Here is a 26,718-nt window from a genome sequence, read left to right on the forward strand (position 1 = left end):
TACAGCACTCAAAAAGCTCCAAACCTCGGAACAGTGAGCCACTCTATTGGCTCTAGTATTGTGACTACCGTGCTGGCAACTGTGCAATGTGTGCTCCAAAACCTTAGTCACTCAAAGCTAATTACGATGACTCAAGTCTGGCACAAAGCAAAGTCTCACTCAGGATAACAAGTGCAAACAAACTTTTTCTTAGCCTAAATTACACGTCGAAGAAATTTTCTATGCGTGATGTTTGTGCCGATTGTGACATTTCGCAAAGGTTTCAGTTCAGCAATAGTTTTTTATCTGTAATTTGTTGCCAGCAACAATGGTACCCCCACTCCACTGTGCTATTAGTCTGAAAGTCTTACATTTATACCTTACAAAAATGAAGTTTCCAATTACTTGCAGCATGTATTTACATCTGTCATGGCATTAATGTTTCTCTGGGTCAATTTGTCATTTTATACCCCAATACATTGCTGTTTTCTCCCTTTCCATCTCCATGTTGTCTGTGTGAACACACAATTTTATGCCAGTGTCATAAGGGAAGTGACAGCTAAGTATTTTCAATTATGAATTGGTAATAAAATGCTTTCATCTCACATGTACATCTGGAAACTTTTTTTGTGATACACTATATTCCCATTGATTATGCTTCTAATTCCAGTTTTGTGACAGATTATGACTCCACCTCAAATCATAATAGTTGCTGATCGATATTATTGATTGCAGTCATAAAATCATATTTGATTGCATTAACACTATTAATTTTGGTGTGTGCCTATTCTTTTGCATACCAAAATTAACAGTGCCCCCATCTGACCACCCTTTTTGAACCTCTGCAATGTCAGATGTGACGCAGCAAACGATTAGAAGCGGTCGGTAAGACAATACCCACCGGCATTAAAACTGATTAAAAATAATTCTACTATTCATCTAAACCAGAATTAACATGCCGTTTAATGGAGTCATTTTGTTTCATACACTATTAGCAGATTTTGTCTGTTTTGTTTCTCCCAGTTCTTTCCAACTGACACATTTTACATTCATGTAATTGCAACATTTGATATGTTTAAAACCCAACAATTCCTTGCAGTCGTAACTGCCTCGTTTCTACGCGCTGTGACACACACAACATGAGATTCCACGTGCAAAAGCCGCCTTGTTTATATAAAACGACGGACAGAGATCTGGACCAATGAGCTGCCGCTATCGTTGTTCCGTAATGCTCTCCATGGAAACCCCAAGCCGATGACCAATCGAGTCAGCCTAAAGGAGGAGCCCTGAATTGAGGTCGCGAGTCTGGCTCTCTGATTGGCTGATGGGCTGCTGACTTAGAAAGCCGGGGAGGAACCGACCGCTACCGTGTCAGTCAGTCAGTCTGAAGCTGCTTTCCCATTGAGGAATACTGGTTGCCTTAAACGTATGTTTTATTCAACTGCAGGTTTGGCTTTTTTTTGTCCTTGGACACCGGAGGAAAAGAGATTTCACATCAACGGCACAGGTTGGTTCTCCTTTGTTTCAACCTCTTAGTTTTAGCTAGGTTTAAGACTTAAGCTCAAAAAATAAGTTGCATAACAAAACACGTATCTGCGCATGCGCGAAATTCGCGACTGCTCTACTTTTTGTTCCTTTATTCACTAAAAATTACTAATTTTCGTTTTCTGTCCGTTCACTTAGCAAGAAGCAAGCAAGTTTTAGCCGATTAACACGTCCGATGCTAAAAAGCGCTTTATCTGTGGTTTTCTTTTAACGATAACCCTACTTTTACATAACTGTGTCAGTGTACCGTGCGCTGGATTGCAGGTCAACGTGTGTGTGGATTGTGAAGCAGGTCATTGGGATTTAAAGAAGGGAGGGCTGCAAATATCTAGTAAAAACACATTTTAGCCTTATTTTCTTACATCGAACATCTATATCTATGTATTGATCATTATATTAGACCTATATTCGACGTGTCATTGGTGTTAATCAGTCACATTAGTACCTCATTTTCACCTGTTGAGACAATGGGAGTGCCAGATTTGACTTATAAAATAGAACGTGTATACGTTCAGTAATTATAATCTGATATTGTTTCACTTTATCTGGTAAATGTATACATCATATCCTCAGATTGTCTATATTTAAAGATGGATAAATTTACCAGAGTTTTATTTTAATCCAGTTTAGGGTAATCCCAAAGGCCTGTTGATAAAATAACATCAAAAATCCCCTGCTAAGCATTTCCTGAAGATTATATTCAAGTATTGATGCTATTAAACATGATCTGGATGTCAATGCCATCTCACTCCTACAGAACCAACAATAAATCTTGAGCTAAATTTTAATCATGGTATAAATGTGGTATTAACATTACCACTGAGAGTTTTTCATTTAGGACAAATACTAATCATCTTGGCTGTGTTACAGAAGTCATCAAACATCAACAGATGTTGTTAGGTATAATATCTGAGACTCGATATAAAAAAAAATCTAACCTAATTCTACACTTAATCCACTTTTATCAATATTCCAGTTAAGAAACAAGAAAATTAACAATAATAGGAATGTCTTTGTTTCCTTTTACAGCTTCAGGGGGATATGTAATAAATTCCATTCAAAATTCTGTGTGGCTCAGATAATTAAATTCTTGTCATTTCTGTTTAAAATGATGTGCAAGAATGCACGCCTTAACAATGAGTTCTGAGAAAAGAAAAGGAAAACATGTGGTTTTATGAAACAGGGCTTCCACCTTTGTGTTGAGCTATAGCACAATCCATGTGACTGGAGCCAAGTTGTATAATGCCTGAGATCTGTGCTAGTGTGCTTGGCTGGATCAGCGCTCACTCTGAAACTGGGCTGTGATGAAAGCAGAGGCGCGTCACTTTCATTGTGTCATTTATTTTACTTTACTTGCTGCTTGGAGAGTTATGTCTTTGTATTTCTTGAAATGCATCTGAAAGGACTTTAAAGGCATTTTTCTTTAAAGAGGCATTTTGCTTATTTTTGCCTTGTGGGGTTTCTTGTGATATTAATGGATTACAGTCTTTCTGGTGAGTTCAGATCTTGCATCTAAAAGTTTTGAGGCTGTTGAAAATATAAAGGTGTCCCATTTGCTTATGCTGTTTAAGGTTTGTGGTTGTCTACATTCCTAGATTTTGAACTATAAGTGAGCACTTCTACTATGTCATTATGAAGGATTTAGATGTTTAGATATTTTTTAATCAATTGAATCCACAATTGTAGAGACATTTAATTGGGAGAAATAAGTTAATTTCATTGCGTATCTGCTGTTTATCCAGTAAAATTGCTTTTTTGTATGATGTTAACCTAGTTTTTTTTTTAGAATTTCTGAACTTATTACTTTTTGGATCAGTACTTTTGTGGATACAGCAAATCATCTGAGTGACTCTGATATATACATATATATGTATATATGTATATATGTATATATATATACATATATACATATATATATGTATATGTATAAGCCATAACCCAGCCATAACCCAGATCCATTAAATCTGTTAAAACATTATATTTCTTCTTAAATTCACATTATAAAGAGTTGCTGATGTGCTTTTTAGCTACTACCTTATTGTAGTGTCCTAATTTGCTGGTGTCATAACTACTAATGTCAAGACTCCTTGCTCTCTGATTGGCCGTGTGCAGCAGCCAATAGGAAATCCATCCGAACAACTCCGCTGTTTTCACTCTGTAACACTTATCAGCCGGTAATCTTTACAGAACAAGAGTGAGCATGAGAGCTAGCTATAAAACCTGTTAGTTTTTTAATGCCTCCAACACATAAAAAACGTATTCTAAAAGCAGAAGTTACATAAAATTGGCTTATGTAAAGTGCACAGAATAGACAAGCTGCTGAATGTACGCGCTTACATAAATAGCTGCAACCTGATCCAGGCCAGCAGGAGAACAGTGAAATAGCTTGGATTTGGCTTCAGTACCTGCCGCCAGGGTTTCCCGATCGGTCCTGAACGGACATAAATAGCTCCTGGTCTTTTTCGCAGAGGAAGATGTGGGAAGAAAAGGAGGAGGCTGAAATTTATTGCTGTTGTTTTTATCCTTGTTATTTCAGAGAACAGATATCTGACTGAGACTTTTGCAGGAAGTGGCTTATTTAAATATGATTAAGAAAAAGTAGTTGTAAATGATGTGGAGCAATTATGCAGTGAAAGTTTGCAACAGAAGGCTTATTTTCCCTGTTTGATTTTCAGTTAATTGAATGATGAATGTCAGGTTGTTCATACTTGCTGGTTAGACTAATTAAAGCTCAGCTGGCAGCGTCTGCACAACTTGATCAATAGGAAAGAAATGAAAGCATTTCCCAGCATTCAAGCTGTTTAGTGACACAAATTTGTGTTATTAGTTGCCAGAAACAGATTGTGTTGCTACAGTTTTAAGCAGCAGGACAGAAAAGCAAGAAATAATGAAGCTGGCTCTGATATAATGCAAAATACTGATAACTACAGTTGTAATAATTTTTTCTATAACATTTATTGTTTTAATTTTGAGGACGGAAATATGATCTAAGCAGTTATTAAATGAAATTTTAATTTGATTTCTTGGGTTATTTCTCTAGGAGGGGTTGTGCTGTGTTTACGCCTCATGCAGTCTCATTAAACTACTGGTTGGATGAAGATATCAGAAATTATTTTATTAATCTTGGTTTCCCTTTAAAAAGTGTGAGTGCTCGGTCGTGTTTTCAGAGTGCTATTTTCATCCCAGTGGACTAACCTTTAACGTTTTGAGAAGATCACAATGGTGAGGGGCTTTGGTCCTCTGGGAAAGGTTAAACATCAACCTGATGGCTGCCTTTCTGTGTGGGAAATGAAGTGAACTTTACACTGTTGTCGTTTTATCAGTCTCTCTGTGTCGCGACTATTTATGCAGATTCATTCAACAATCAGATTTTGTGCAGACTTGCAATTTTCTCGAATTCTTGCAACTTTCCCATAAATCTGACAAATCACATTAACTTTTTCTGCATTACTTTCTTTTCTGACCAATCACTGCAACTTGGCTGAATTTTGACCAGTCCTCTTTACCCATATCTAATTTAACATCCCGTTTCACAATCCTTATTGAAACCTGAACCTGCCAAATAAAATGCATGTGATGTTTCCCTCCTTTTTTTTCTTCTTTTTGTACATTTTTCCAAAACCCATCTAGAGGTGTGGAGTATGTTCTTATATTTCGTGTACAGTTCATGTCGACTTGAACGACTTGAATGAATGAAGGTACTTGGAAAATGTTGTAGGCACTTTAAATATTAGTTGTTAAAATCCTGCCTCTTTTTGGGAATATTATGTGAATAATTCCAACATTTTGTCAGACAAAAATAAAGCTTAACAAAAAATGTGCAACTTCGAACGCAACTTTTTGAAAAAGGTGCTGCAAAATTAGACATTTTAAGCCACAACAGTCAGAAAAAAAAACATCACAACATTCTGGAGGGAATGTTTTATCCACTGTTTGCTCTTTTAGCGATGCTGGGAGTGAAACCTGTCTGCTCAGATCAAAGGGAACCTGCTGTAGATTTGATGGATGGTTGGAGTTGATCCCTATTGATTGCTTCTCTTTACAGGACTGCTCCCCCTTACTATTGATTTGCTATTAATAGAAACATACTTCATTGTTCAGGGTTTGGATGAGTAATTTAATCTTTTTTCTTTTTCCCTTCTCCCTCAGATTGCACCTCAGCTGCATCGACTCCATTTCCATCTCAATGCCATGCACCTCATGGTATCGCCATGTGGAAAGTAACCTAGTCTTGCATTTCCTGCCAGTTCATGTCTGAGGACAGCAACCCAAAGCTCTATCGGTTCTCCACTCTGGACTGCTGCGAACGGAACCGCGAAGACCAAGGCTCCCAGCGTGGCTCTATGAGCAAACTCCACCGCATGGCCAGCAGCTACAGCGACGGTTGCAGCCGGCAGGACCGGGTGGAACTAGGATCTGAGCTGGGGCTGGCGTCCGAGGGCAGTGACAGCAGCCATGAGCACCCATCGTCTCTCGGCTCCCTGCACGACGACAGGAAGCATCAGCGCACGCCTCTCCACGAGGACATAGAGATGGGTGGCAGCGGCTCGAGCGGCAGCGGGACAGAATCCCACAGCAACGAATCGCACAGCAATGAGTCCCACGGCAACGGGTCAGTGGGCAGTTCGAATGGCATCGAGAAGGATTCTGCTCTGACGGAGTCATCCGGGAGCAACAAGAGGTGAGGCCTCATTAGATGCAGAGAATCACCAGGGGGGCCGAGACCGACCAAGGTCACGGAAGTGAGGTCCGTCGGAGATTCTGCAGGGTTTCCACTCCTGACTGAATCAAAAATCTAAAGCGAGAAAGCCAATAAATGGAATTGCGACATATTTTATTGTTCAATTTGTTTGAACAAGATAATTAAATCCCTTTAAGAAGTTCATCAGTTTAGAGGAGTCAAATAAACCTGGTTCAAATTTGTTCCTCTGCAAGAATTTTCATATTATTTTTGTACATTACATACATATTCTTTCCAAAACCAGCTTTAATTTGCTGGATGATAAATTATCTCAGTAATTATTCTGATAAACACTGATACTGTTGTTTTGAGACCATTTTATCGATAATGGCATAATAATGCTCTCTCAATCTCTCAGATCAATAAACTTTGATTTTGTAAAGAAAAATCACTGGAACTGGAAGATATTTTAAACATCCAAACACAATAAGCAAAAACAATAAATAAAACAGAAATAAAAAAAACAATTCAAATCAATGAAATAAAATGTATTACAATGTCTCTGTAAACAAAATTGCCCTTTAAAAATGTAAATCGTCAGAATGAAAACAATCAAACTCATTTTAATTTTTCATGCTAACTAGTCAATTGCTTATCCCAGCCTGGTCCGTGTTTCAACCACTGAGCTGTTGAAGTTGTTTTTAAGAGGATTGCAAGGTTTTCCCCTGAATAACATGCTGTTGTCGTTGGTTACAGCTCCAACTCTCACAGTCCTTCACCCCCGAGCAGCTCCAATGCCTTCAGCCTGGTGAGCTCTGAGCAGGACAACCCTTCAACCAGCGGCTGCAGGTCAGTACGGGGCTCCGTCAGTGCGGTACTTCATGCAGGATTTAGCTGCCTATGTGGATTTTTCTCGATGCGCTGTTCTAGGAAGCCCGGCATGAGGCTTGTCCACGTGTTTTCAGCTCCCCCTCTCATTCTGCCTCGTCTTAATGACATTTCTGGTGAGACCTTGTAATTTCTGACACCTGCGCATCTTTCCCTGTCACGTCATGCAGCAGCGAGCAGTCGGCCAAAGCCAAGACTCAGAAGGAGCTCTTCAAGACTCTCAAGGAGCTCAAGATGCACCTGCCTCCAGAAAAGAGGAGTAAGGGCAAATCCAACACTGTGAACACGCTCAAATATGCGCTGCGGTGTATCAAACAGGTGAAAGGTAAGGCTCAGTCACATCAGCCTTTTTTTTTTCATGAGCATTTCAACATTAATATTTAAATATGTTTCGATTTCACAGCTAATGAGGAATACTACCAGATGCTGATGATTAATGACAGTCAGCCTCCTGGCTTCGATGTGACTTCATACACCATTGAAGAAATTAACACCATCACTTCAGAATACACCCTGAAAAACACAGTAAGTGTGACTGCTGTTCACATCACATCGAGGCAGTGGGTCTTAAACGTTAGCTTGGGATTTTGAAACAAAAAGCAGCTCAAAGTAGATCACAGCTGTAGCACTAATCAGTCCAGTACAGAAGCATTTTTAGAAAGTTTTGCTGGAAAGACATATAAACTCCTTATTTAAAATATCTACGTTGCACCTTTAAACTATTTCATCTAAGAAACTGCATAATTATTTCCATGGCACTAATTTTTAGAGCTGCAACTAGCATTATTTTTATATTCTATTAATTATTCTGACAATTAATTGGATAAAAAATTGGCACATTCTGCTGTTTTTTTCTTATTTAACTAATTAATTAATCTTATTTTATACAATATTAGAAAAACATTAAATACAAAAAATAGCTCAACTCCTTTTTGAAATGTGAAGTAAATGTATTATTGCCTAAATTGCAGTCGCATAGTATTTCTTTAGTGTATGCTAGTGTCAGCCCTTTCTTCTTTTCTAAAAATGTTTTTGTTTTGTTTTATTTTTGCAGTTTTGGAGGTAATTACTGTTCTGAGTGTGTTGTTCTTTCAGCGAATTATTTAATACATTGTTCTCTCCATAGAGAAGCACAGGTTTAACAGGTTCAGCTTTTCAGCTACAGATTTGAGATATTTCTGCACTTCCCAGTGAAGTTACTGACCTCAGTAACTTCACTGGGTCAGTAACTTCACTGACCCCTTCTGCCACATTTACTTCTTCCACATAGCAAATGTGGAAGAAGTTGTCTTGACTTGCTGTTTGAAGGAGCCAATCAGACGTCAGGGTCTGCCCTGATCTCCGCCCACTGAGTTTGATGGATGAAGTTGTCAGTTTAAATTAATCCGTGATGTTTCTTCAGCATGACATAATTTATTAAATCATTAAATATTCATATCTGGTTTTTAAAATAAAATCAAAACATTTAGTTAAGAGCCATAGAAATAATTCTATATTTAATAAATTATTTCTGTATTTATTTCCAATTATTGACACATTGAAATAATAATTTCATAAGTTTTTTTATTTGGCCACAGCTTGCTAACAAATGCTTCTGTTCCCCCCCTCCAGGACATTTTTGCCGTAGCGGTGTCTCTCATCACTGGGAAGATAGTTTACATCTCCGACCAGGCCGCCTCCATACTGAACTGCAAGCGGGAAGTTTTCAACAACGCCAAGTTTGTGGAGTTCCTGACGCCTCAGGACGTCAGCGTGTTCTACAGCTTTACCACGCCGTACCGCCTGCCCTCGTGGAGCATGTGCACCGGCGCAGGTACCGAGCCATAACGATGGAAGGAGGCTTTAGTACTTACTTGCACTGCATACTTAGATCATACATTTCCAATGCCAGCAAGGTGCACGTTGCAGGTCCACATGAAACACAACCCACCTGGCCAGGCTGTGAGAAATGAATCTAGTTCTTTCACAAGCCTCAACGCCCACACACACACATGCCGATGGAAGACATTGCGTGTGTTTAATTAGTCAAGACATTTACATATTTCCCAGCACATGCATCTGTCATATAATCGTCTAGATTCTTAATACACACCGGGGAAGTCAGAAGCTTCAACTTGAACGAAAAAACTCTCTCAGTTTGGAATATTAATGCTCAACAGACTGGAAGCAGTCAAATAAAATGTTTTCTTGACTCTTTGTCTCTTCAGAGTCGTCTCCTACGGAGTGCATGCAGGAGAAATCCTTCTTCTGCCGCATCAGGTGAGTGACAAAGATTGCAGCTGCTTTGATCCATAGTTTCCTGCTCAAAACAAACCTTGAGTCAGTGCAAGTGGAGGTGGGGGGGCACCAAGTTATTTGAAAGACTTTTAATTTTATCCCCACCTAGTGGCCGCTTCTGTTATTGATTAGGGTATAAAAGTGAGATTTTATGTGTTACAATTGAAAACTGGGAAAGAAATCCATTGTAGATTCATTAATTCAACTTCAAATATGTAATTTGGGTGAACTTGTGGTAAGCCTCGTTAGTTTTTTAGCTGAAACAATTTATTGTGATTAATCAATTGAAATGATCATCGGCTAATTTAGTTATCAAATAATCATTAACTGGAGTATGCAGACTCAGGAAAAGGCCGTTCACTTAGACAACAACACCCTAAGATATGTAATTAAGCCAAAACTGCAAAAATACAAACATTTTGCATTTAACCTTCTCTGTCTGTAAATATGTTCTACCCAGAAAGTGGCCGTCTCATCTTCACCTGGTTCAAATTCTGTAAAAAAATAAAATAAATTATCCATCCAGTTACCAAAATTCAAAATCTAATCCAAAGATCAGCTCTATGCTATATTGATGTTACATAAAGCAGAAATTGCTGAGCTTTTCACAGGTTGATGTTAGAAGTATTTTTTAGCTGCAGATGCATACTTTGCTACAAACAATCAAGCGTACAATAAAGGAATACTGTTATTGCATTTTAGGCAATTAAATTTGTATTTTCTTGTTTAAAAACAAAAATTGACAACTTGTTTATTTGCGTTTTCATGTATTTTTAATATTTTATTAGCAGGAATAAATGGCTGAATGAAAAATCTGCATGATTTGCCCATTTTCTTTAATCCGATTAACCATCAGAATAAATTCTAAAGTAATGTACATTTTTAAAATTTGTTCATATAAGGTCTTGACTCAAAAAATGGCCAATAAAAAGCTTGATTCCAACCATGTGTTGATGTTACAGTGGTGGGAAGGAGCGTGAGGGGGATCTGCAGTACTATCCTTTCCGGATGACTCCCTACCTCATGAAGGTTCAAGATGCTGAGCTGTCTGAAGAGCAGTTCTGCTGCCTCCTGCTGGCTGAGAGGGTGCACTCTGGATATGAAGGTGAGAACTGAGGTCCTATCAGTCCCGCTGACTAAATATTACTTGTTGCTCTGTTTTGTGTTTGATCATATTGAACAGATGGCGAGCCTTATGTCATGCCCTGAAAACCAGTTCATATAAGGTATTAAATGACTTAAACCCCAGATCTTTTGCGGTGATTAGATCGAGTGACTTTAAGCCGTACACTGCACTGCCTTATGCTGCCTCTTCAAAAAAAAAAAAAGTGGCCAGTTGCTATGATCTGTGGCTGCTGCAGTTGGTCAGGTGGAGGTTCAGCAACAATATGTGCTCAAAGAATGAGGTCAGTTGACTACCTGGATATACTGAATGACCAGGTTATTCCATTAGTGGATTTTTTTTTCTCCCCCTGATGGCACGGCCATATTCCAAAGATGACAGTGCCAGGATTCATCAGGATAGAATTGTGAAAGAGTGGTTCAGGGAGCATGAGGCATCATTTTTACATATGGATTGGCCAACGCAGAGTGCAGACCTTAATCCCATTGAGAATCTTTAGGATGTGCTGGAGACGACTTTGCATGGTGGTCTAACTCTACCATCGTCAATGCAAGATCTTGGCAAAAAAAAAAAGTAATGCAACATTTTGTGACATTGCAGAAGCTTATTGAATCAACGCCACAGCAAATGCATTCCTTAATCAGAGATAAAGGCGATCCAACGACATATTTGAATGCGTGACCTCTTTTTCTTGTTTGTTTGTTTGTGGTGGCAATACTTCTATTTTGATCCTCAACCAATTGTTGCTGTTTTCCTTTTTGTGTAGCTCCCAGGATTCCTCCAGACAAACGGATTTTTACCACCACACACACTCCTAACTGTGTGTTCCAGGATGTCGATGAGAGGTGGGTGAAAGAACACGGTTATGAAGGGCCTTGCATGTTTTTTTTGTTTTATGAAGTCTTTAGAGCTGTATTGTGAAACAGCTGTTTTTTGTTTGCTGAGCAGGGCGGTGCCTCTGCTGGGATACCTCCCCCAAGACTTGATCGGGACGCCCATTCTGCTCAACATGCACCCGAGTGACCGGCCTTTAATGCTGGCTGTGCATCGCAAAAGTAAGGAAGCACTTTTTTTGAATTTCTGAAAGTGAGATTATGCTGATTATGTTCTAATTAGTTTAGTTTTGCATATTTCCATACACCTTCAAACTTTTTTTTTTCACATTTTGACCTGGTGCCACCATAGAACTTTGGTGTATTTACATGACAAACTCAGATAAGATTGTGTCATAAAGATGACACAAAGTTATTTGACAAATAACAACCAGACCCGGGACTTTAATGCATTAATTTTGATTAACTGATTACACAGATATTTTCATGTTAAAATTTTTATCTCAATTAATCACTTTTTTAAAAAAGGTTATATATGAATCCCAAGCTAGAACCTACGTTGCATACCTCTGGTACGCCCATAAAACTGACCCACAAGCAACATCCTCAAACGATGTTTCTCTGTTTCTGTTGGCCATCCGGGGGTTAATTTTTCCTTAATTTTTCCTTCAAAAACAATCTTATTGGAAGCTGGACTAAAGACCATTGATAAAAGTTTTGCAAAAAGGAGTTAGCCTATCATTGAAGTTATTCAAGCATAAATTACCACCTCAAGGTAAAACATATTGCAGCAGCAGAGACATCCCCAAAAGTAGTTTTTTAAGGGAAGTTACATGCAACACTTGAATAGTGAATGAGTGCAATTTGGGACAAATTTGATGGATGAAATATGTATGTAGGAAAAAAACCCAAAAAAGACTTTGGTTCAGTTTGAGGTTCAGTTTCAATAAAAAAATCTAGGACTGAGATGTTTTGCGAAGGAGAATGGATCAAAGTAAGTCGATAAATGAAAAAATATTCTTAATAATGGTTTAGATTGTTATATGTAAAAACAATATTCAAACATCAATTATGCATCGTTTTCATCTATTACAAGAAATTATAAAAGATGAATTGAAGATTGTGGTTGTATGTTGTAGGTTTTGCATGTAGCTACAAAGATTGAATCCAGTAAGTTAGAGTACTCATCATGTTGTTGCATTTAATCACTGTGTTGCAGTTCTGCAGTACGCCGGTCAACCGTTCGATCATTCCTCGATCCGTTTCTGTGCGAGAAATGGCGAGTATATCACCATCGACACCAGCTGGTCCAGCTTTGTGAATCCCTGGAGCCGCAAGGTGTCTTTTGTCATCGGGAGGCACAAAGTGCGCACGTGAGTACCTCCCTCCTGATGTTTTAAATGTGGAAATTATTTACTAATCCATATGCAAGAGGTGAATAACCTGACATGTCTGTGGTCTTCAGGGGGCCAGTAAACGAAGATGTTTTCGCAGCACCAGCTTTCCACGGAGGGAAAATGATGAATTCAGACATCCAGGAAATTAGCGAACAGATCCACAGGCTGCTCCTCCAAGTACGTCAAACACACTTTCACGTTAACTCTATGCGCGAATGGGAAAACCTTTTCCCTTCTTTTAACGGTCTGCTTCTTTGCAGCCGGTCCACAACATGGGCTCCAGCGGCTATGGCAGCTACGGCAGCAACGGTTCCCACGAGCAACAGGTGAGCATCAGCTCATCCAGCGAAAGCAACGGGAACATCCCAGTAGGGAACACGGCAGAGGAGACGAGCAAGACCAAGCCGTCCAGGACCTTCCAGGAAATTTGTAAGGGAGTCCACATGCTGAAGAATCAGGACTCTCAGGTCTGCATGCGCTCCTCGTCGGTGTGGCAGCCCAAAACCGAGCAGAGGAAGACCGGCGACGGTAAGTTCAGTTTCAAAACCACTTTGCTGAAGTGATTAATGATTTTTAACCTCCTTAAATTTAACGTAAATTGAAGTTTGGGTACAAATGTCCTAATACAAAAAGTGTCAGTTCAACTGGTAGATTATTTGACTTGGAACATGGAAAAAACTGTCATGTTATAAATAAAATAATCTGCCAGTGGGACTGTTTTTTTTTTTTAATCAATATTGAGGAATTATTACCTGAAAATAAGCTATTATCTTGCTGAGAAGCTACTTGTAAGTTAGCCTTGTCTTATTTCAAGTGTATTAAGATATTTGCACTGGAAACTAGATGGAAAATACTGGGTGAGGTTTTGTGTTATTTGCAATGTGTTAACATTTCGGAGTAGTACAAGCAGCAAAAATCTTATGTCGCTCTCCTTACGTGTTCTCTGACATCCTGTTCTCTTCGTTCAGGGTCGTCTGCAGCCCAGAGGAGTTCAGGTGTGCGTGTACGGGACTCCGCCCCCCCCTCACAGGTCAGAGACAACACTGGAACCAACATGGACGACTTCACCTTCAAAGACCAGACTGTGTGCTCCTACCAGCAGATCAGCTGTCTCGACAGCGTCATTAGGTGTGTGACCAGGAACCCCTGCTCTGTCTACCTGACCTTTGAACTCTGTGGATTAAACTATCGCTGATTCTTCCTGTAGGTATCTGGAGAGTTGTAACGTCCCCATCACAGTGAAAAGGAAGTACCAGTTCTCATCCAACACCACGTCGTCCAACTCGGATGACGACAAGAGGGGGTCGGAAGATGGTATGCAAGTGGCTCAGGGGACACACCCAGGTTCGAAGACTTTTAGTAAACACACAGCGCTCTGTTTTAGTCCACCTTTTACTCTGTCTCACTGTATTCATCCCTCCTGATCTCCTGCAGATCCTTTGATGCTCGACACCCAGCCAGGCCTGTCAAACATGAAAGCACCTAAGAAGCCACCAACTGGGGCAGCTGCTGTGGTGGGGGGCACCCTGGCGCCCCTCACTCTGCCCAGTAAGGCTGAAAGTGTTGTCTCCATCACCTCACAGTGCAGCTACAGCAGCACCATCGTTCATGTGGGAGACAAGAAGCCTCAACCAGAGTCTGGTCAGTTTCAAACTTTTTAAAACTACCGCATAGCCAAAGTCAACTCGTCTGACTGTATTCTGCATCTGACGTTTGTTACAGAGATCATCGAAGATGTTGCAGAGAGCCCAGCTCCCCCCGCTGTTCCGGTCAGTCTGGTGTCTCCACCTAGCCAGGAGAAGGAGGCCTACAAGAGACTGGGGCTCACGAAGGAGGTCCTGGCAGCCCACACCCAGAAGGAGGAGCAGGTCTTCCTGAACCGCTGCCGAGAGCTCCGCAACGCCAGGAGCTTCCAGAAGGAATGTTCCTCATGTCTGCACAACCAGAGAGGCCCGGCTAACACCGAAGGTACTTCATGTTCAGTATCAGACTCAGACTCAATCTGCACCCTTTATGCATACCCAGTTAGCATTATGTCCAGATTCAACCACACGTTGTTGTGTCTTTTGTTGTGTTTTTATGTGGTAGACCAAAACGATGTGATCAATGGTGTCGATTTCATGCCCCATTTTATATTTGGAGTTTGCCTGTAGTTTTAGTAATGACAGCAGAAGAAGTGAACAAAGCTGTTCAGTTCATTTTGGTCCTGCTTCCAAATATAGAATTAACATCAACAGCTATCTCCTTCAGCCATCTCTTCGCCGTGGAGACGGTTGTTTACAGCACAGATAATTTCCAGCTTCGAACTGGTGCATTTACCAAACTAGCAACTCATTAATTCAGGGTGTTGAGTACAAATGAACGGCACACTTTTGGGGAGATGATGACTCAGGCTGGTGGGTTGCTGGTTTAAACCTCAGCTTCGCCCGTCTCTGTCATTGTGCTCTTGGACAAGACACTTTACCCGCCATACCTGCTGGTGGTGGTTAGAGGGCCTGATGGCACTTCTGCTACAATGTACCTTACCGCAAACAGTTGTGTGAATGTGTGTGAAAGGGTGAATGACTTTTGTGGTGCAAAACCCTTTGGAATCTTATGGACTTGATAAAGCGCTGTACAAGTACCGGCCATTTACTTTTCACATTTTACTTTGAATGCAGGGTTTTGACAGGGTGTGCCACCTGTAATCCCAATAAAGTTTGTGGTTGCACTTTGACAAATGTGAAGAATCCTGCAGGTATAATTGCATGGCAACACATTGCCACCTTTCTCACTTCCTGCATGTCTCCTCAGATTCAACTGGACAACAGGGAGATGCCAAACAAGGCCCAACCCGGCCAGAGACGACCACCAAGAAAGGCAACCGCAATAGGAAGTCCAAGAAACCGCGGATAAAGCATCCTGACTCGTCTGACAGCGCCGTGTCAAATCGCAAACCCCGGCCCCCTCTTCAGGGTCTCAACCAGACATCTTGGTCCCCGTCTGAAGCGTCCCAGTCAGCTTTTAACGTCTCCTACCCCACCATGGTGCCTGCATATCCGCTGTACCCCCCAACGCCCGCTGCGCCAGCTCAGGGGTCCCGCCCCGATGCGTCTCAGTCCTCTGCCTTTGGGGAGGGCCTGAACGCCCAAGCCCCCCCCACCAGCACTCCATTCCCCCCTCCGATTGTTACACCGGTTGTGGCTCTGGTGCTGCCCAACTACCTTTTCCCCCAAATGGGACAGTTGAATCAGATGAGCCAGCTCTGCGCCGCTCCCAGACCAACGTTGTTCACAGAGCAGACCCAGCCCCCACCAACTTACTCTACCCAGCAGGCCTTTCAGACGCCACCGGCGGCATACCCGTTGCAGACCCAGCTCTCCTTCACCCCCCAGCAGCCATTCCCAGTGCAGACCGCCTTTTCCCCCCAGCACCCGTTTCAAGCTGCGCAGGCCCCCTACACTACCCAGCAGCCATTCCCGGCTCCCCAGTCTGCCTACACTGCCCAGCAGCCCTTCACCGCCCAGCCGTCTTTCCCAGTGCAGACACCCTTTGTGGCTCAAGCCCCCTACCCAGCTCAGCCTTTCTCCTACACCATAGCCTCAGAGCCCCCCAAAATTCTCACAGCAGAGCCCAGAGAGGGGGCGGCTTCTCGCTCCTCCACCCCCGCCTCGGGGGCCCGGGAGCCCACCACCTCCCCTCCCCTGTTTGAGTCGCGCTGCAGCTCCCCACTGCAACTCAACCTGCTGAGCATGGAGGAGGGGCAGCGCTCACTGGAGCGGCAGGACAGCACCGCAGTCCAGGCTGGGGGTCCAGCAGTTGTGTCGGGGGCAACAGGAGACAAGGGTGGAGCTGCAACCAAGACTGATAATCACCAACAGGTGAGAAGCGTAGAAGGCTCAGAGCCCACCTGAGAACTTCATCTTGAGACTGAGAAGTGTCCTAACTGATCTTCCTTCGTTTATTTCAGCTGGAACCCAGAGGCAGCGGGCCTCACAGCGACGGCAACTCCTCGTCCTGTGACCTTCTGGACATCCTGTTACAGGAGCAGGAGGACGCTCACTCCGGCACTGGGTCAGCCACCTCAGGTTCCATGGGCTCAGGTCTGGGTTCAGGTTCGGCATCAGGCTCCGGATCCAACGACTGTCGGACCTCAGCTAGCGGAGCGTCTGGCAGCAGAACAGGTGAGCTGAGAAACATCCAGGTCCTTTAAGCTCATGAGAAAAATATATGCAGTTCTTAGAAAAACTCTTCTGACCTGTTCCACATCTTTGGTTGGAGTTTTATACAACTGACCAACTCTAAATACCTGGCATGGATTCGTATTGAGCTCTTTTTAAACCAATACCCCTAAATGAAACTTATTTTTCCTCCTTGTCGATTTCCCACAACTTGTAGGAAGCAGCAACACCAGCAAGTACTTTGGCAGCATCGACTCTCTGGAGCACGACCTGAAGGGAAAAGTCAAGATGAGGAGCGAAGGCGGCTCAGAGAGCAGCAAGTCTCAGCCCAAAGTGTCCGCTCAGGGGGAAGGGGAACATTTAATCAAATACGTTCTGCAGGAGCCTCTTTGGTTGCTCATGGCCAACGCTGACGACAAGGTCATGATGACGTATCAAATGCCATCCAGGTGGGTTACTGTCGGAGATCAAAATGTTACGATCTTTGATGTCTTCTGTTTGGGTTTTATTTCAACAACTGCTTCCAAAACAGGGATATTCAGAGGGTGCTGAGAGAAGACAAGGAGAGGCTGCGGCAGATGCAGAAGAGTCAGCCTCACTTCACCTCAGAGCAGCGGCGGGAGCTGGTGGAGGAGCATCCCTGGATGAGGAGAGGAGGCCTCCCCGCAGCTATCAATGTGAAGGTCAGGATCACACAGTACAATCTGCCTTTACTGACAGAGGGCTGAAATGATTAATATGATTAATCGATTATTGAAATAATTGTCTACTAATTTAGTAATTGAGTAATCATTAACTGGAGTATACACTCTCAATAAAAGACTAAAAACTCCAGAGGGTATTTGCTGAATAAGAGTCGTTAACCTCCTTAAATGTTGTAAATTTCCTACCTTGTTGTTCTTTAGTTTTTTTTCAACACTGTAAAATAGGCCTGAAACAATTAACCATGATTAATTAATTATTGAAGTAATCATCAAGTCATGTAGTAATCGATTAATCGTTTACTGGTGTATCGATTAATTGTTGACAAAAATTCCACTTGCTGGAAAAAAAACAACACATTCAAAGCAATAAAAAAGCCAAAACTGTACAAAAATACATTTATTCTGCATTTTAAATAAAAACACATTTGTCTGTTTTAGCCAAAACTTCTCAAGTGGAGTCGTTTCATATTCACCCGGTTCAGATTTACTAAAGGAATGCATTTATTTCCTTATTTAAAACAGGAATTGAAATTTTTTATTTGCATATAAAAAAGGCTCAAGTGGTTAAATAAAAAATCTGTAGAATTTTTTAATCCATTTTTTAAATCCGATTAATCATCAAAATCAATTGCTAAAATAATTGTTAGCTGCAGCCCTATCTGACAGAAACAGTACAATTAACATTGTGTGTGTGTGTGTGTCTTTAGGAGTGTGTGTACTGTGAGGACGCTGCTGCTGCACCCATAGAGGAGGATCTACCCGACATGGACATGGGCGAACTGGGCGAGGATCTGGGCAGAGACACCCAGAGAGGCCAGAGCCAATCAGAGGAGCCCAAACCTCAGCCGGACCCTGGCTTCTGAGGGGCCAACGAGGGGCGGGCCACAATGGTTCATGGACCTTTAAAGGCATATACACACACCCTGGACGTGCCTAAAACACACACACACACAACAAGAAGAAGAGCACAGTGTGGCCACTGCAATTCTCAAAGAGGTGTGCCAGTTGTGTTTGTGTGTGTGTGGATGTTGGACCGTGTACAACGGCAGTTCCTAATTACCCCACAAGGGGGGGTAGTAGAGCTTTGTAAGAGTTTTGTAGCTGGGACCTACCTATAGTATTTTTTCTGTTTCACACACACAAACACACAGTCTCTACAAAAAAATCTCCTCATTTTTTATTGAACCATTTTTCTGTCTTTTGTCAAACACAGGGCATTTATTCTGATACAGGTGAAACTGATGCTTAGTAATATATACAATTTTTAAAGATGTTATTTTTACAAAACAAAAAAAAGTGACCAAAAAAAAAAATCCATGTGAAGCTCTGCAGCATTCCTGTTACAATGCTGTGCTGCTCCACGTCCTGTTTGTGTTTTCCTTCAGACCCCCTCCCATCAGGATTTGTGAGAAACAGTCGTCCTTTGTTGTTTTTTGTGAGCTGCGAGTCTCACAGTTGTGTGTCATGAATAAATTAAGATTTTTCTACAACCTTTGGACCTGAGCGTGTGACGTATGAATGCGTACAGCAGTATTAGCACTTGACTCAAGAGGACCATTGGTGGGCTGAGTGAAACTCGCCTCAGTGGTGACAATCTGATACAGAGATGATATTTATTAAAAGAATACTATTATTTTTGATAGGTGGTAGATCCAAAATAAATTTAAGCTACAGCCAAATTAATACTACTATGAGATAATATATTAACACTCTAAGTATGATTGTAAGCACTACGGATTGTTTAACTTTGACGCTGAAGCTCACGCCGTCAGTGAGAGTTGTCACAGCTTGAAAAGCTGCCAAAAACTATGTTTGCAATTAGAAACAATCAGCATCTGAAAAACAATGCTTTTAAATAAAGGTTTTAAAGAAAGAGGCCTAGTTTACAAGTGAATTTTTTAAGTTATATTTGTACAAACTCTCAGCCTACAACAAAAATTCTTGGGTAATTTTTTCATCATGTTTAAGTGATGCATCACTACAACACTGTGTAAAACAAAGAGGTGGGAGGTTTGGCGTTATGCACAGCGATCTCAGTTCAAAACTCCAGACTGTCTTTCTCCAAGCTATGTTTCTAATTACTGCTATTGTGATTAGGCGTGTGCGTGTTGCAATTTAGCTAACTGAGTTCTTTGAGAGCTGCAGTTCAGATCAGTGTTTGACTTTGAGCTGGTTTGGAAAACATGAACAAGTGTAGCAAATCAGAGGGGCGCATTTACCTCAAGGGAGCCGCTCCTCTCTCCATCGTTTAACAGGAAGTCATAGGAAACTGAGAGCCACGCAGCTGGAGCAGTAATGGGACCCGGGAACAACTTTGGTGCTACAATGCAGAACAGCTGGGGGCCTGTGAATGTTACACAGACTGGACCAATAGCTTTGTTCACCTTTCTTCAGTTAGTTTTCTTATTCTGTTCTTTTTTTCCCCCTACTTTTCTATTTTCCTTGTGCGCGTTTGAGGTTTTTGTTTTTTTTATGTGTGCGTGCGTGCGTGTGTCAACGAAGGTAAAAGCTTTTGGAGCGTCACCGGCAACGTACGCTACCTCTAAGTAAATCCTAGGTCACTGTAAGCAGATCATAGGATGTGTGTGAATTCTGGGAACAGAGCGATGAGTGATTCATGTAAGAATCTCTGAACATGCGTTTGGACTCCATCCTTCTTTCCCACTGAGTCGACGCACAAAAAAATACTAGCAACCATGGCAACCACACTGTCTCTGTCTCTTTACTGTTAATTTATTTCTGTTCAGTTTATTTCTAAAGGGGGCCTCTAACATGTACCTGTTTGTGAAGAATGCAGGAACATCAGAAGAAACGTGAGAAATGAAGCTGTTCAGTATTCTGGTTGATTGTCGGGGCCCCGCTCCCTTTGCTCTGTAAATGCACACATGTGGTACCTGAACACAATGATGTTAATAGTTACTGTATGTAAACTCTCATTTCCATTGTATGAGTTTGCAGTATATTAAATTAGCACAGTTCTGTGCATTTTTGTAGCTGAAAAGTTCGAATGTTGAAAACTTGTAATAAAACTACAGTAATGGAACCGCTGTGGCTTTGTTTTTATTTTTAGTTTCATGTCGTCATTGCTCAGCTCATCTCTAAAAATAAGTAGGAGAGTGTCCCAAATCAATACAAGTTTAGGTACCTACAGATGAGTAATTTGTGCTATTTTGAGTAATTAGCCTATGCTATCGCTAACAACCAACTCATGTTATTTCTATGTGCTTGGATCTCCTGGTAAATAAGTTATTTAGCTCCTGTAAACCCAAATTCATGCTGGAGTTGTATGTTAATGTTGAGTCTTTGTAGGACAAAGATTGTTGATTCACTTTTCTCTTTTTTCTGTAAGTTTTTTTAAAATAAACTCCCCTGTGACCAACTACCTTCGAAACACGAAAATTACGTTTATCTTTCTCTCTATTTAGAACGGTTGGAACAACCGTACAGGACACAGACTTTAGGCATTTTGATGCTGGATCAACAGAAATAAATGGGCTGCATGTACTTCCTGCCCTCCATCTGCATTGGGTTGACGCCATTGCTACGTCATCTGAAACCCAGCAAGAAGTTGATGCTTATGCTTCACAAAATAACTTGAAGACAAAATGTATTTATAACACAGCAATTCAGATTGTTTATTCTTCAAATTACTCGTTAAAAGACCAATTTATTTATTTATTTTTTTGCTAGAATTTAGCTCCATAGCTCAAAATTCAAGCCGGAGCAGGTCAAAATGATTTACTTAATGGTGGAGCCTGGCTTCTGTGGCACATTTAATGAGCCATCCACAACATGTTATCAGACCTGATCCTGCATTGCATCTGGATTATTTTAATTTCATCACACATACACACTACTATCCTGCCAACCAGCCAAGTATATAATCAACTCATTCGTGGAAAGGTTTAGAACTGGACCCAACTGTATATTTGGTCTTTGCACGCTTTGTGACACGCAGCTTCTGCTGCTGTTGCTGATAGACAGACGGAACAAACCTGTAAAAAAAAGCAGAAATCAATGTTTCCTGCACATTTATCAAATTTTTAAAGACAGTAGGGGAACCCCGCAGGAACCAACGTGACTCGGAAACGGTTAAAAAGAACTGTGTCAGTACAAGAGTCTTCCTGGAGCCAGATAAGATAAATATAGTTTTAATTTAGGGGAAAAGTCATGTTTTAAAATTGCACTTGTATACCATCTCAAGAAGCTGTTCCACTTGCGTGGGGTCGCTCATGTTTGTATCACAAACAAAATGCCGTTGGTCACACATGTCCAGCACCCACTGCAGAGACTCTTCCTTCTTTTTAATGTGATGCTCAATTGTCCTTCCCTTCAGTGCGTCTCCATAGGTGAACAGCACCACACAGCTCCCCCACACGCCGTCCCCCAGCACTCTGACGTGCGTCTCCACAGCCTTCCTGTCCTTCTCTGAGAATGAGTCCACAGGAACAACCAGCAGGAAGATCACTTTGCTCCCAGCAGGACAGAACGATGGGCTCTTCAGGATCTCTCTCTTCACCTGCGTAGGTTTAGCCTGACCAAACAGACTCCACCCAGGGGTGTCCACCACCGTCACAGACCACCCTGAGATCTCTGCGTGCCCCGCTTCGCACTGAACTGTCTTTTTGTCCCTTTGGAACTCCTCTCTGCCCAGGATCATGTTGCCTGCGGAGCTCTTCCCTGATTTCCTCCTTCCCAGCAGGATGAGGCTGAGTGCAGGCCTCCAACCGTCTGTGCCTGCAGTTACACACACACCACAGTCAGGTTCTTTCACACAAATCTCAGCAGTGCCTGACAGACAACAGTTCTTACCTCTTTGCCCTCCCGAGCCACTCTCTTGTCTTTGTCCTGGACGATTATCATATACCTGCTGCCTCGTGTTCCACCGCTGTTCCACCCTCACATTCGGAACTCCAAGCTGGGTTCTCACTCTGAAGGATATCTCTCTGATCTGCTCTGAAACCTCTGCCATCTTCCGAATCTTCCAAATGAGCTGTCCAAAGTGAAACTGTGCCATACTGGACTGGCTGGACATAACCTGGTACCGGTGTCCACATCGCTCCAGCAGCCACTGCAGAGTCCCACCCTGCCGCTGTATATGCTCCTGGATTGACAGGTGTCCTGTGGGATGCAGACCTTCACCAGATGAACTTAGCCTCAACTGATAATGCTAAGGAATGAACGTGACAAACTAGGGAACATACTGTGCAAAGAGAGACATGGAAATATGGATGCTTATTTGTACTGTTATGAACTTTTCTATGAGAAAAAGTACAAGTGCTTCTCAGAAAATTAGAACATCATCAAAAAGTGGTGCTTATGGCTCACAACTAATGGAACCTCAAAACTCAGTTGTGCATGAAAATAAAATACCATAAAACATTCCAATAAAGTTTTGCTTAACACAGAAATGACTGTTGACTTGACAGTTATCCAGCCGACAGCCAGACACCATTTACAAGGAGGCTGAGACACATAAAGTTATTGCTAAAGCTGTCCGCTAACAGTGTGCCTTATTTGTGCAAAGCACAATCAAGAATCTTCGTGCCACCACACAAACCTGTATCCGGGACCTGGGCTACAACCTCAGAAGTTTATTACCTGGGCTAAGGAGAAAATGGACTCCTCCAAAGTTCACCTCCAAACATTTATTACGGTCTGTTTGAATTTTAGTGATTAGTGGAATCAAATTATTTTTCACACTATGACTTTCAGCAAGTTTGACTCATTATTAGACTGTGTGCGCCAATGGATGTTGTCTTCAAGTAGCGATCAGGTGTCAGCTCAACACAATACCGTTTAAATACAGCAACGTGCAATTCCACTGTTGGCCTCTAGATGTCAGAAACGAGACCTAAATAGTTGACGCTTTTAACCTCAGAGGTTAGCTCTTATGCTGCGTTCCAGAATGTTTTCAGAACTGGGAAATTCGGACTTCTCAATCAGAAAAGTAAACTCGAACGCCCTCCGTAGTCGGATTTCCCACTGGGAAAGAAAAAGCAACTCCGCCTACTCCGAGTTATGACTTGTAAGACAGACTTTGTGTTTCAGTATGGTCAACAACTGGAACGCAGAATCAGATCTGGGAACAACATTGCCAGTAACATGTTTTTCTCTACGACGACCAAACGGACAAGTAGCAGAATCCCCATTGAATACCATTAATTACATCTAAACAGAGGTTGTGTACCCATAAGAAGCCCTGGTTTACAGTTAACCCACCATAATAGCCGCTTAAGACACTTTGAGCCAGGAAATTATTGCCTTCTCGTTGTTTAAAGAGAAAACACATCTAGGTTGTCATGATGAGCTCACATGTTTGATGACGCATACTGAAGTTAGCCAAAACAGGTCACTGAATATGGAGGGTCAGTGGTGTGTTTGGTAGGTTATGGAAATCAGAAGTATGATTTTAAACATACCACTGATTCTTTCTTCATAAAGCTATAGGAGACGGCATCATTAAAATTAAAATGTTATCGCAATATTTTGTGGTGATATTGTGAATTATGATAAACTATTTATTACTTCTTTTTTAGATTTTGTATGGCTGTGACTGCATTGCACATTTATAACATAACAAACACAAATTCTTGAAAATCATTCCCATTTTCAACAGGCTTCTGGGGGGTCACCCCTTTCTCATAAAGTGAGGTTTATATGACTTTTAGAATTTATAATTAAACAGTTCCTGTGTTTAATTATATTTTTCGAATATAATGGTGCTCTCATGGAACAAATGGAGGTGAAAATACTAAAAATAAAATTTCACATAACTGCCAGTTTTGATTTTTTTTTTTTTTAGCTCATTAATATGAAATGATAATTTATCGTGACAAAAATTCAAAATTCTGATCATGTTAAATATAAAATCAATACAATACATGATACGACAAACGTCCTCTGATGATTCTTTTCATGGCAGCTGAATGCTTGCAGTACAACGTTTCCTGATTATGACAGTGACGTCACTTTCATCCAAAAGACTGCTTACCTAATTGGTCCACGTGAGTGAATAGAATGATAGCGCGACTCCAGATGGGTGTTTCAAGCAGTCTGAGGTGGGCCTCCATGGCTCTCCACTCGTCCTGACCGAACACGGAGGAGGTGGACAGAACCAGCAGGATGACATCGGGTCCTGGGTGGCACAGGGTGAGAGCTCTCCCCAGCTCCTTAGACACCCAGTGTGGAGCAGTGGAGTTGCGTATCCACCCTGGGGTGTCCACCACTGCCACCTGGTGGAGGGAGCTCGAAGTTAGTATCGACAACTTTCGATTGAAGTGAGGAAGTTCTGTAAGCCGAGTTATTTGCCTGGAGCCCTAAGACGGTGGCGTTCCTCCGGCAGCTCCGGGTGGTTTTCCTGTTAAAGGCTCTTCCTGAGAGGATGGCATTTCCTGCTGAGCTCTTCCCACTTTCTGCCTCACCCAGCAACAGTAATACCAGTTGGGACTGATCTGATCTGGGACCTGACCAACATCCAGTATCTTTAAGTCATACACATAATACAGATCAGTGATTCTTGAGAATAGGGACAAAATGGGTTTTAAGTTTCCCAATTAAAAAAAAAAAAAAAATTCTCAACCTTATGTATGCAAATATGACAAATAATGTTTTGGAAATGTAAATATGCTAAGGTGCAGGCTCCCCAGTTGCAACATTTTTTTTTTAAATTACATTTTTAATCGACCTGCCCCAGAATTTTGTCATCACCATCTGACAAAAATAAATGTCAAATTATTTTTAAAATACCCTATTAGTGATATTTTACAATTTTTTTTACAGACAAATGCTTTTCAAGAAACAAAAGAAATATTATTTTAAAACAAAAAACAACAAAAAGTCCATCTGACGGAGTTGACAGTGCATGACGGAGTTGACACAGAATTGAAGGTGGTGACAAACTATTGAGTAAAAAGAAATATTTGATACATGTGAAGTAATGCAACTTATGTAAAATACATTAAAATGAATTAATTACACATTTAAGTGAGATTTCTCAACAATTTCACTGAAAGAGTCACAAACGCTCTGATGGAGTTGACATCTGACGGAGTTGACAAAATACCAAACTACCTCAATTTATATGATGTTATTCTGAAGGAGGCCATATTGTAGCTCGTCAGGTCCATGCCATCTTTACAGTATACTAAAAATAAGCATTTATTTCACAAAATTTCATCAAAGTTTTGTAAATTGTCAGTAATGGTGTTGACACGTCATGGTTGTGACGAGCAACTTAGGAATAAAACAGAAGAAAAAACTAAAGAATAACAAGCTAACCAGAGCTAACTAGTCCTCTTAGCAAAGGAAGAGAAAGGAAGTGGTCATGGGGCTCTCAGAAGTTCTGGTGCCCCCCAATAATGCCTGACTTTTTTTTTTTTTTTACATTCTTTTCATGTCTGACAGTGTTGACAAAAACTAGGGACAAATTTCAATGGAGTTGGAAATATATATAAAAATGATTTTTAATTCAATTTATTGATACTTTTATATTTATTTATATGAATCCTTATACTTAATTGTCATAATATATTATCTTAGTATTCCTTTAATTGTTTTAAACTATTATAATGTACTGGGTTCTGCTCCAGGAACAGACACCATCCACCTACTACAATGTTTAAAATGAAAAAAATATTCAGCAAATACCTGGAAAATATACATTGTTGTGCTCACATATCCCAGGTTAGTTTAGTAAGATATTTGAAAAAATTTTATTTTGTGTATATTTTATTCAAATTTTGTGCTTTATTCATAGGACCTGTTTGGTCCCTATTCTCAAGAATAACTGAGGTAATAATGTTCAGCAGAAATTGTTGGAAGTAACTTACCAAATGTGGCCATGTAAGGGCTATTTAGACAGTTCTCCAGAAATAAATCCAAGTAGGGAGCAATCCTGACTTTTCTTGTTCATAATTCCTCTTGCATGTTTAAACGCTGCAACTGTAAACACTGTTCTGTTGAACTGCAAAAATTAGTGACACCTTAATATGAAGGCATATGGTTCCAAGGTCCAACGCTGAGGGCTTCCTTGGAATTTTGAAACAGTCACACTACTAAAACACACACACCTATGCCCACGCACACACAGGTTGTTGTCATAAAAGAGTTAGAGGTTGAAGATGAGGAAA

At 41.2% G+C, this 26,718-nt stretch overlaps 2 protein-coding genes across 4 annotated transcripts; one reads left to right on the forward strand and one right to left on the reverse strand.

Moving 5' to 3' along the window:
* The first annotated feature begins 1,337 nt into the window (after positions 1 to 1,337).
* Positions 1,338 to 20,630, forward strand: LOC103474948 (period circadian regulator 2). Its single transcript, XM_008426232.1, has 22 exons — positions 1,338 to 1,486; positions 5,674 to 6,205; positions 6,962 to 7,054; positions 7,264 to 7,418; positions 7,497 to 7,618; positions 8,705 to 8,906; positions 9,301 to 9,352; positions 10,333 to 10,475; positions 11,260 to 11,338; positions 11,442 to 11,548; positions 12,546 to 12,699; positions 12,792 to 12,900; positions 12,984 to 13,251; positions 13,692 to 13,851; positions 13,931 to 14,067; positions 14,158 to 14,364; positions 14,446 to 14,691; positions 15,517 to 16,583; positions 16,673 to 16,886; positions 17,101 to 17,332; positions 17,416 to 17,566; positions 18,295 to 20,630. Exons 2-22 carry the CDS (start codon positions 5,775 to 5,777, stop codon positions 18,448 to 18,450), a joined length of 4,485 nt encoding a protein of 1,494 aa, XP_008424454.1. The 5' UTR covers positions 1,338 to 1,486; positions 5,674 to 5,774; the 3' UTR covers positions 18,451 to 20,630.
* Positions 19,969 to 25,044, reverse strand: LOC103475186 (GTPase IMAP family member 8). Of its 3 annotated transcripts, XM_017308322.1 has the most exons (3): positions 24,582 to 25,043; positions 22,400 to 22,708; positions 19,969 to 22,324 (listed from the first exon to the last, which is right to left on the reverse strand). In XM_017308322.1, the coding sequence occupies exons 1-3, from the start codon at positions 24,658 to 24,660 to the stop codon at positions 21,756 to 21,758; spliced, it is 957 nt and encodes a 318-aa protein (XP_017163811.1). In that variant the 5' UTR covers positions 24,661 to 25,043; the 3' UTR covers positions 19,969 to 21,755. The 3 variants fall into 3 exon arrangements, with proteins under 3 accessions (XP_017163811.1, XP_017163809.1, XP_017163810.1); XM_017308320.1 differs by having other exon boundaries at positions 19,969 to 22,708; positions 24,582 to 25,044; XM_017308321.1 differs by lacking the exon at positions 24,582 to 25,043 and adding an exon at positions 23,810 to 24,540 and having other exon boundaries at positions 19,969 to 22,708.
* Positions 25,045 to 26,718: the final 1,674 nt, after the last annotated feature.

The sequence above is a fragment of the Poecilia reticulata genome, linkage group LG13 (genome assembly GCF_000633615.1).
Source record: "Poecilia reticulata strain Guanapo linkage group LG13, Guppy_female_1.0+MT, whole genome shotgun sequence".
In the NCBI taxonomy this organism is placed as follows: domain Eukaryota; kingdom Metazoa; phylum Chordata; class Actinopteri; order Cyprinodontiformes; family Poeciliidae; genus Poecilia; species Poecilia reticulata.

Bases quoted from the DNA above. Each gene is read 5' to 3' on its own strand.
- LOC103474948 (XM_008426232.1), top strand. From the start codon at position 5,775: ATGTCTGAGGACAGCAACCCAAAGCTCTATCGGTTCTCCACTCTGGAC. The intron at 7,419-7,496 runs GTAAGGCTCAGT...TCGATTTCACAG, and splicing joins GTGTATCAAACAGGTGAAAG to CTAATGAGGAATACTACCAG. The intron at 8,907-9,300 runs GTACCGAGCCAT...TTGTCTCTTCAG, and splicing joins GAGCATGTGCACCGGCGCAG to AGTCGTCTCCTACGGAGTGC.
- LOC103475186 (XM_017308320.1), bottom strand. From the start codon at position 24,660: ATGGAGGCCCACCTCAGACTGCTTGAAACACCCATCTGGAGTCGCGCT. The intron at 22,709-24,581 runs GTAAGCAGTCTT...TGCATCCCACAG, and splicing joins CACTCACGTGGACCAATTAG to GACACCTGTCAATCCAGGAG.